Source organism: Vulpes vulpes, chromosome 12 (genome assembly GCF_048418805.1).
Source record: "Vulpes vulpes isolate BD-2025 chromosome 12, VulVul3, whole genome shotgun sequence".
In the NCBI taxonomy this organism is placed as follows: Eukaryota; Metazoa; Chordata; class Mammalia; order Carnivora; family Canidae; genus Vulpes; species Vulpes vulpes.
Window position 1 is genome coordinate 90,774,341 of NC_132791.1, and position 11,473 is coordinate 90,785,813.

The window sequence follows — 11,473 nt, forward strand, 5'->3', positions numbered from 1 at the left end:
CACAGTGTGAAAAGATACTTAAATCCCAAATGGAAAGGCCAGACATCCTCTTCAGATAGAATACCTATGATCATCAGCTGTAAATGTGCAGTGAGGAGCAGGTGAGGGAAGGATTGGAGGAAAGACTGAAGTTCTATAAAATGATTTACTGCTTTGTCATTTGAGATGTTTAACCAATTTTAGCTTGTAAATTGTTCAGATAACAAATGTTTAACAAAATAAAATTTCACAAATATCTGATCAGCCAAATATATGAAAAAAAAAAAAAAAAACCCAAACCTTATGATGAAAGGTTTGGGATCTTAGGAATGACTCACCTTTTAAAGGAATTCTGTTATCATCACCCATTATTTTCCCAATTAAAAAAAAAATGCAGTTTCTTGCCTTTAAAACCCCATTTTCATGTTTAAAAGAAATCTATTATGGGACGCCCTCCGTGTGGCTCCCTGAAGCCAGAAATTGGTAGGATTCACAATTACAAATAAATTTTCTGTAATGGGTATTATGCTGGAATATTATTCAGATATAACCACCCTGTGATTTTACAAAGTCCTCAACACTGGGGGTATTGCCTGTTGAACGTGAACCAAGAAATTTTTGTCATCGTAGCTGATGTTGCCTACCTAAATGTGTTAAAGCATTTGAGGGAACCCAATAAAGAAATAGCAGTATCAGAACTGTAAACCAGAAATATTGGCTCTTAAAGCTACTGAGAATTCTGTATCAACATAACACTGTTAGAATTTTTAGTTTTAGTATTTTAAAAAAAGAAAAAACTTAGAGACCACTGAACAAATCTTTTAAACTCTAAACTTCCCCATAAAATAAAAAGATAGGGAAGCCCAGGTGGCTCAGTGGTGTAGCGCCACCTTCAGCCCAGGGCATGATCCTGGAGTCCCAGGATTGAGTCTCACATCGGGCTCCCTGCATGGAGCCTGCTTCTCCCTCTGCCTGTGTCTCTGCCTCTCTCTCTCTCTTCTGTGTGTCTCTCATGAATAAATAAATAGAATCATAAAAAAAAAAAATAAAAAGATAAATTGCTTTAAATTTGATAATCAAATACATAAAATTCTAACTTCCAATTCTCATTTCTTCCAGAATATACCTGGAACACAAAACCCAGTCGGGGGCAGTTTTCAGGACCTACTTACAATCCTACGGCCAAGAATCTCAATATTGTGAACCGTGCACAGCCAGTTCCCTCAGTGCATGGGAGGACAGACTGGGTGGCCAAGTACGGCGGCCACCGGTAGGAGTCTGGCAGCCACCAATAGGAGTCTGATGTGAAGCCCCACAGCATTGCTCCATAGAGTCCATGCAGGTCCCCTGTTCCTGGGAAATGTCTACAGATGTCTATTTCCAATGAGTTCTAGAAGAAAAATGTAGTGGGTACTTGGAAAAGCAAAAACCATCTATTTTCTTTCCTAGAAATGAAATGCATTTTCTTAGCATCAGTTGCCCACAGTGCTGATATATGGGTAGGACTTTACAAAGTATTGAATAAACTATTTGCCAAAGTATCAAGTATTTGATCTACAAATTAATAGTTACTAAGTATGATAAGAATCTTTTTTAAAAAGGCCTTCAGAAAGTGTTTAGAGTGTTTTAGTTTTCATATGTTATTTGCCTAAATTAATATTTCGTCAATTGGCCTCAGAGATGTGTCTTTTTATAGCAATGAGGTAGACCTCTGTGGGCTGTCAGTTATGGTTCTTATTTGGCTAAGGCTCTACCCTACGAGTTTGGCAATAACAAAAGATGTTCATTTATCTTTTTTTCTACTTTGAAATTATGGAAGTGATAGTAATTCCATCGTGAGCAGCATATTTTTCTTAGGAATAAATTTAACATAAAGATCTCAAAATTATGTCACCCAATTTTAGTGGAGTCTGCTTGTTTTGATTTTGATCAACACATCTCCCATGAACTCTTGGTGACTATCAAACCCAACAGCTTGAAGACTCCCAAATCAACCAAGTCAAGGTTCTCTCACCTTCACATCATTAGGAAAGTTCTTGAAACTGTGATGTGTTCATCAGACTTTCAAAATACTTTCTTTCCATGTTCCTACTATACACAAAAATGAGGTGTGCCACTTGTCCCCCAAAGCAAACTCTTGCTGCTGATCATTGACCTTGACATTTATTCTGAAAAGCAATTGCATTCAGCTCCTATAGCAATGATTTCACTTAGTACAATTTTTTTCCTTTAATTTCTAAAGTTGTACTTAAAATAGACATTTTGAACTTGGGACTACTCTATTTAAACCTACCATTTTATGGACTGAACATTAGTACTGTATATTCTTTTTAAAGAATAATGTTATCACAACTGCTATTTTTATGTATTTTATGACTTTGTAACAAATGCTAATGTAATTGGTATCAACTTGTGGACATTATACAAAGACATCATAAAATGATAGTAATATGGTATTTTTGTACAGAAGATTCAGCTCACCTTGTTGAAAAATGTTAAAATCTGAAGAGTAATTTATGTTGATGGTAATGGTTATATATATTTGTACAGTTTTAATGTCTCAAAGCTAAAAAATTATTTTGTGTTGCTGGGAAGCTTTTATATTTCTCAATAGATATTAAAATAAATATGGATAACTGATGTGTTTTATTGACACTTTTACACTTTATACTTATTGAGGCCTATTTGTCGTTATCATACAGGCTTGTTTTTCTAGCAGTTTTAGATTTGTGGAAAAATTCATTGGAAAGTAGTTTCCATATACCCCCACCCCATTCAGTTCCCATCCCGGATTTTCCTGATTACTAACATCTTGCACTAATGTGGGACATGTGCTGTAAGTGATGAGCCGGTATCAGTACAACTTCAGTCCATAGTTTACATTAGGGTTCATGCTTTGTGTTGTATATTCTATGGGTTTTGACAGATATATAATGGCATGTATCCACCATTAACAGTATCCTAGAGATTACATTGCCCTAAAAATCCACCATTCATCCTTCTCTCCCACTCCTCAAACCTCTGGCAACCACCAATTTTTAAATCATCTCCACAGTACTCCCTTCCAGAATGTCACATAGTTGGAATCATATACTGGCTTTTCACTTAGCAAGATGCATTTCAGTTTCTTCCGTGTCTTTTCGTAGTTCCATGGCTCATGTTTGTTTATTGCTAACTAGTATTTCATTGTATATATGCACCACAGTCTATCCATTCACCTACTGAAAAGTATTGTCAAGTCTGGGTGGTTATGAATAACGCTGCTACAAACATTCGTTGCATATTTTTGTGTGGACATCAGTTTACACCTCATTTGGGTAAGTTCCAAGCAGCATAATTCCTGGATTGTCTGGTAGCAGTATATTTAGTTTTAGAAGAAAACACTAGGCTCTCTTCTAAGGTGGCTGTACCACTTCGCACTCCCACCAGCAGTGAATGAGAATTTCTGCTGCTTCACATTCTTCACCACCATTTGGTATTGTCAGTAGTTTACATTTTGGGCATTCTAATAAGTGTATAGCAGTATCTCATTTTAATTTGCAGTTCCCTGAGGACATATGATGCAGACCATCTATTCATATGCTTATTTTCCATCTATATATCTCCTTTTATGGGGTACTGTTCAGATCTTCTGCCCATTTAAAAACTGGATTACTGGGATCCCTGGGTGGCGCAGCGGTTTGGCGCCTGCCTTTGACCCAGGGCGCGATCCTGGAGACCCGGGATCGAATCCCACGTCGGGCTCCCGGTGCTTGGAGCCTGCTTCTCCCTCTGCCTATGTCTCTGCCTCTCTCTCTGTGTGTGACTATCATAAATTAAAAAAAATAAATAAATAAAAAGTTTAAAAACTGGATTACTCATTTTCTTACTGTTGAGTTTATTTGTATATTTTGTATCATTTATTTTGGATAACAGACGCTTATCAGATACATCTTTTACAGATATTTCCTTCCAGTTTCTTGTCTTTTTATTCTCTTAACAGTGTCTTTCTCACTGCACAAGTTTTTAATTTTAATGAAGTACAACTTGTCAATTTTTTCTCTTTATAATTCTGGTGGTATATCTAAGAAATCATCACTGAACCCAAGTTCACCTGATTTCTCTTGTTATCTTTGGAAGTTTTACACTTTTGCATTTTACATTTAACCTCTGGATCCATTTCAGGTTCATTTTTGTAAAAGATGTTAGGTCTGTGTCTAGATTTTTCTTTCCTTACTTTGCATGTTTAGGTCCAATTGTTCCAGCACCATTTCTTGAAAAAAAAAAAAAAAAAAAAAAAAAACTATCCTTTCTCCGCCAAACTGTCTTTGCTAGTTTCTCAAAGATCAGTTGACTGTATTTCTAGGTGTCCATTTCTGGGCTTTCTATTCTTTCCCATTGATCTGTGTCTATTCTTTCACCAATACCACAGTGCCTTGATTAACTATAGCTTTACAGAGGTTTTGAAGTCAGGTTAACGTTAGTCTTTCAACTTTGTTCTTCAATATTATGTAGGCTATTTTGGGTCTCTAACCTCTCCAATATAAACTCTAGAATCAGTTTGCCAACATCCCATAGAATAATTTTCTGGGATTTTGGTTGGTATTGGACTGGGTCTAGATCAAATTGGGAAGAACTTAAATCTTGACAGGAGTTTTCTTGTAGTGCATGGACTATCTACTGGCATCTCTGACATCTTCCGTCAATGTTCTATAGTTTTCTTAATATAGATCCTATATATATTTGTTAAATTTATATGTAAGCATTTCTTCTTTAGTGCTAATGTAAATGGTATTGTATTTTAATTTCAAACTTCAATTGTTCATTCCTCATATATAAGAAAGCAAATGACTCTTGAAAATTAACTTTGTATCTAATAACTGTTATTATCATTTATTAAGTCCAGGAGTTTCTTTGTTGATTCCTTGAGATTTTTCAACAATTACTACCATCTACAAACAAAAAATTTTATTTCTTCTTTTCCAATTTATCTTTTATTTCCTTTTCTTATTATACTGTAGGGCTTCCAGTAAAATCTTGAATAGATGTGGTAAGAGTGAACATCCCTGCCTTGTTCCTGATATTAGCTGGAAAACATCTAGTTCCTCCCCATTAAGTATGATGTTAGCTGTAGATGTTTTGAAGATGTTCTTTATCAGATTGAGAAAGTCCCTCTCTATTCCTTGTTTGCAGGAATGGGTACTGGATTTTGTCACAGGCTTTTCCTGCATCTATTGCTACAATCATTGATTATATAACTTTTTTTCTGTACCTTGTGGATGGGATGGGATTACATTAATTGATTTTTGAATGCTGAACTAGTTTTGTATACCTGGAATAAATCCCACTTGGTTGGGGCACCTGGGTGGATCAGTTAATTAAATGTCAGACTCTTCATTTTGGCTCAGAACATGATCTATCCACTTATAAATTCAAAAATATTGTTCTGAACAGTGTTTCCAAAAGGAAAAATTTAAAAAAAAAAAAACACTCTTTAGAAATGGACAATATACCTCTGTATTAAAACCTGTAAAATTCAGCCAAAAGAGAGCTCATGGGAAAAAAAGCATACACTTGATCTATTTCTGGAAAAACAAAAACAAAAACACAACAAGTAGGAGCACAGAAAATAGGCTGAATTTGAGCATTTAGCTTAAGAAATTAGAAAATAACAAACTAAATATAAAAAGAGGGCAAAGAAAATTATAATCAAATAAAAGATCTCACCCCAGTAGCAACAAGCCTATCTAGCATCCAGATCTTGATTCTAATACCAATATCCAGTAAAAGGAACCAGGGCTTTCTGGAGAAATGACAGATTCTAGTACTGAGCATGAAATATACAATATGATACAAGAGATCTTATAGTGCTAGAAAATAACATTATAAACAAAAGCCAAAAAGCCAATTAGCAGAAGCCCACATCGATGGGCTAGGTGAAAGAAAGGAGCTAAATGAAAGAGTTCCTAATGGCTCAAAGTGCAACACTTTGAGAAAAAAAATTAATAAAATATTGTATTATAACCCAAAATGAGAAATGCATATCCCTGAGTCTATACTGATATAAATAAGTGAATTAAGTAGGGGAAAAAAGTCAAATCTCCCATGCAGAATTCCCAAATTTATGTAGATATTCCACCCTCAAGGAGGAAAAGTACAACTCCTCAAACCTAAGTACAAACTGTACACAGCGACTTCCTTTCACAGAGTAAAGTATAGGAAGGGAGAAAAAGGAATAACACATCTGCGTGAATACCTCAAGTCAGATGATCAAGGTCAAAATCAATAATACCATGTTCATATAGGGATCCCTGTGTGGCGCAGCGGTTTAGTGCCTGCCTTTGGCCCAGGGCGCGATCCTTGGAGACCCGGGATCGAATCCCACCTCAGGCTCCTGGTGCATGGAGCCTGCTTCTCCCTCTGCCTATGTCTCTGCCTCTCTCTCTCTGTGTGTGACTATCATAAATTAAAAAAATAAAATACCATGTTCATATATGTGACTTTAATATTACGTCATGAAAACGGCACTTTACCTCTGTGGCCCTCCTTCTAAAATTTTATTTTGTTTTATTTATTTATTTTTTTAAAGCTTTTTTTTTTTTAAATTAATTTTTTTTTTTTTTTTAAATTTATGATAGTCACAGAGAGAGAGAGAGAGGCAGAGACACAGGCGGAGGGAGAAGCAGGCTCCATGCACCGGGAGCCCGACGTGGGATTCGATCCCGGGTCTCCAGGATCGCGCCCTGGGCCAAAGGCAGGCGCCAAACCGCTGCGCCACCCAGGGATTCCCCTCCTTCTAAAATTTTATAACTCCAGTCTGACCATAAGGAAAACACTAGACAAATTCTAACAGAAGAAAATTCTACAAAACACTTGGTTTTGAAGAACATTCGACAAAACTCCCCCCAAATTACTAGTCATCAAAAACAAGGCAAATCTAAGAAATAGTCATAGCCAAGAGAAACATAAGGAGATATGACAACTAAATGTAATCTGGGATCCTAGGTAAGATCCTGGAATAGAAAAACAGTATCAGTTTAGAAACTCAGAAAATCTGGATAAAATATGGACTTTAATTAATGTACCAATACTGACTCATTAGTTCTAACAAATATGCTATCAATAATAGGGAATGTGGGGTGTAGGTATATGGGAACTCAGTAGTATCTTCTCAAAACGGTCCTAAAAAGTGTATTTTTTAAAAAGTAGATTTGACAAATCTATATATTGAGCAAGTATTTACTAAGTACCTATTATGTACTAAATGTCATATATATGGTAGTAACAAAAGGGTCATTTTCCCTGACCTCAAAGAACATAAATTCTGGAGGTAGACAGACATTAAAGAAACACGCATAAGTTTGTATATTAGCAAATTATGATAGGTATGTTATTAATAAAATAGGAAGTTAGGGAGTTGAAAGAAGAAACCTAAATGTTGAGAGACAACTGAATGGTTTTAAGTCTAGGAGTCTAAATATACTTGAAATATGCCTCTGCCTGCTAGGTAGAGAAAAAACTGTTGAGCCAAACCATGAAAATGAGGAGTCCTACTATAAGATTAAAACATGGTAAGGTTTAGACTTGCGTATTGGCAAGCTATGGTAGAGAATTAAGTATGAATAGAAAACTACTGGGTTTTAGTTTCTTCTTTCTTGCTGCTTTCTAGAACTTTCTCAGTTCAATATGTTCTTAGTTGCTTGTCTTAGATTTTCTAAATAGACAAATATATTAACTGTTTAAAATGTTTAATTTCTTTCTTTCCAGTATTTATAACTTATTTATCTCTCATGTTTTATTGCTTTGTCTGGTGTCTCTAGAATAATGTTGATCTTGTCAGTAACAGCAAATATATTATTATTTCTAACATGAACATAAAGCCACCAGACTAAATAAATGGCAGCTAATAAAAACCTAAGGCACATAATCTGCTCGAGTCAAAAAGCACTTGAATTAGTGTCAATTCATTTTGTTCAGATTGCTACCTAATTTAAAAATACATATGAAAATGTTCCCATTCATTATAACAAAAAGTACAAAATATCCTATAATAATCTTAATAGAAATACAAAGAAATAAATGAATACAGCTCTAAAATATTAAGACATTAAAAAAACTAACAACCAGAAAACAATGTACAAAATGGTAATGAGTATGTATCAATAATTACTTTAATAGGCCTAAATGCTCCAATCAAAACACACAGGGTGGTTGAATGGATTAAAAAAACAAGACCCATCTATATGCTATCTACAAGAGACTGACTTCAGATATAAAGACAAATATAGACTGAAAGTGAAGAGATGGAAAAGATATTCCATGCAAATGGAACCAAAAAGCTATAGTAGCAATACTCATCAGACAAAACTTTTAAACAATGACTGCAACAAAAGACAAATGTTACATAATGATAAAAAGGTCAATCCAAGAAAAAAATAGAACATACCTAACCAGGAGTACTTAAATATATAAAACAACTATGAGCAGACATAAAGAGGGAAATTGACAGTAATACTGTAATAATAGGAAACTTTAATATTCCACTTACATTAATGGACAGATTATCAACAAAAAAAGTCAACGAGGAAATACTGTCCTTAAAAGATCAAACCAGATAGACTTAATTAGATTTACACAGAACATTTCATCTCCAAACTGCAAAGTACACATTCTTTTCAAGTGCACACTGAACATTCTCCAGGATCACTTTAGGCTACAGTCTCAATAAATTTAAGAACACTTATATCATATCAAGCATCTCTTCCAAGCACAACAGTATGAAGCTAGGAATTACTTTTGTAATTGTACAAAAGTAAAACTTTTGTAATTGTACAAAATTTTTTTGTAATTGTACAATTACTTTTGTAATTGTACAAAAGTAAAACTGAGAAAAAAAAAAACAAAAAAACAAAACCCAAAAAACAAAACCCACAACACATGGAGACTAAGCATTATGAGACTAAGAAACCAATGGGCCAAAAAAAAAAAAAAGAGAGAGAGAGAGAAAAATAAAAAATCACCTTAAGACAAATGAAAATGGAAACAAGAGTTTCCAAAATCTACAGGACACAGTAAAAGCACTTTTAAGAGAAAGGTTTATAGCAATAAGCAAAAAACAAGAAAAATTTCAAATAAATAACCTAACTTCATACCTAAAGGAACTAGTAAAAGAACCACCAGAAAAAAAAGCCCAAAGTTAGTAGAAGGAGGGAAATAATAAAATAATAAAGATCAAATGGAAATAAATGATCTAGGGGGAAGGAAGGGAAGGAGGGAGGGAGGAGGGAGGAAAAAGAAAACGAAAGCTAAAAATGGAACTATCATATAATCCTGCAATTACATTTCTGGGTACTTAAACAAAAACACCAATCTAAATAGATATATGCACCCCTACATATGCACCATTATATTATAGCTAAAATATGGAAGCAACCTAAGTATCTACGAACAAATATAAAAGTACCATCACTGATATACATCTGAAACTAATAGGATATTGTTTACTAAGTATGCTTCAACCAAAAAACTGAATTAAATGAAGGGACATACAACATTCTTGGGTTGAAGAGTAAATATTTTAAAGCTTTCAATTCCTGCAAAATTTACCTGTAATTCAGTGCAATCGTAACAAAAATCCCAAGTAAAGTTAAAAAAATTATAAAGCTAATTCTAGATTTATCTAAAAAGTACATCTTAAGAGTAATAATGACCAGACTTACACTACCAAATATCAAAATATGTGTAAATCTACAGTGATTAATACAATTTGGCACTGAGACAGAAAAACAAATCTATGGAACAGACTAGAAAACTTAGAATGTGTCCCAAATATGGAAATTCAGTACATGGTAAAGGTGGCATTTCAAAGCAATGAGAGGAAGGATACATTACATGAATAAACAATATTGAAGGTAATGAGTTTTTTAGAAAAATTAATTCAGAAAGAGCTCTAATTTTTTTCTAAAGATTTTATCTATTTATTCATGAGAAACACAGAGAGAGGCAGAGACACAAGCAGAGGGAGAAGCAGGCTCCCTGCCCTGCAGGGAGTCTGATACAGGACTAGATCCCAGAACCCCAGGAACATGACCTGAGCAAAAGGCAGACGCTCAACCACTGAGCCACCCAGGTGCCTCAGAAAGAGCTCTAATTTGCAACATTACACAAAAATAAATTCTAAAGGCAACAAAAATATAAGCCTAAGAAATAAAACTATAAAAGTACTCGATGAAAATAAGAACAGGGGATCCCTGGTAGCTCAGCGGTTTAGCGCCGCCTTCAGCCCAGGGTGTGATCCTGGAGTCCTGGGATCGAGTCCCACGTTGGGCTCCCTGCATGGAACCTGCTTCTCCCTCTGCCTGCGTTTCTGCCTCTCTCTCTTTCTCTGTGTCTATCATGAATAAATAAAATCTTTAAAAAAAAAAAAAGAACAAGTGTTTTTTTTTCTTTTACTAGAGAGCCACACACTAAGAAAACAAAAAACAAAAACATGAACAAAAACTAGAACAGCTCACAGAAAAAAATACACATCACTAGTCAGTAAATATATGAAAAATGTTTAATAACTCATTACTAAAAATTCGATATTTTTGGCTTAGATCGGGTTGGCAAACTACTACGGTCAGTGAACTAACTCTGGTCCATTGTGCCTGTTTTTAGACAGCCAGCATGCTAACAATGTTTTTGTTTTCAATCAAAATAGTATGGTTGAAAAAAAATAAGATTACTCTTTTATGATGTGTGAAAATCATATGAAATTCAAGTTTTAAGGTCCATAGAGTAAACAACAGCCATGCTCATTTATGTACCATTTATGGCACCTTTTCCTCTACAACAGAACCGAATAGGTAGAACAGAGACAGTGTGGCCCACAAAGCCTAAAATATACTATCTGGCCATTTACAGAAAGTTTCCAAAGTCCTAATTTAATCTGCCAAAGAAAATGTCTGATAACGGGGGCGCCTGGGTGGCTCAGTGGATTAAACCTCCAATGCTCAGTTTCAACTCAGATTATGATCTCAGGGTCCTGAGATCAAGCCGTGTGGAGCTCTGCACTGAGCCTGCTTAAGATTCTTTCTCCCCCCTGCACCCGCCCCTCCCACCCCGACACCCCCACCCTCGCACTCTCATTCTCTAAAAAACCAGTGTGATAAATTACAACATTAGCAAATGTGGGGAAACAAAATCTCATGACCGTTATTGGTGACAGTATAAAGCAATGCAATTCTTCTGAGGACAATTAAAACGTTAAATGCTCATCTCCTTTGACGCAGCTTTTAGGGATATAACATAAACATTCACGTACATGAGAGCTCCAGAATTTAGATAGTAATGTTCCCTCACACAGCATTCTTTTTAACAGCAAAAAGCTTTAAAACAAGGTACTTTTCTATCAGTAGCGGAAAGGTGAACTAGACAGTAATATCACACAATTAAAAGCCATTAAAAAGAATTTGGTGGGTTTCTATGTCCAGATAAGAAAAGGGTGTTGTTAAATGTAGTCCAGTGTAGCAAA

General features: G+C 35.0%; 1 protein-coding gene across 3 annotated transcripts in view; it reads left to right on the plus strand.

Annotated features, from left to right (window-relative positions):
* MAK (male germ cell associated kinase) overlaps positions 1–2,621 on the plus strand; it is a 58,718-nt gene extending 56,097 nt beyond the window's left edge. For all 3 annotated transcript variants that reach the window (XM_072729148.1, XM_072729150.1, XM_025999367.2), the window contains one exon: positions 1,099–2,621. In XM_072729148.1, coding sequence (XP_072585249.1) covers positions 1,099–1,253 — 155 coding nt within the window. In that variant the 3' untranslated portion in view covers positions 1,254–2,621. The remainder of the gene's footprint in view (positions 1–1,098) is intronic.
* The last annotated feature ends 8,852 nt before the right edge of the window (positions 2,622–11,473 follow it).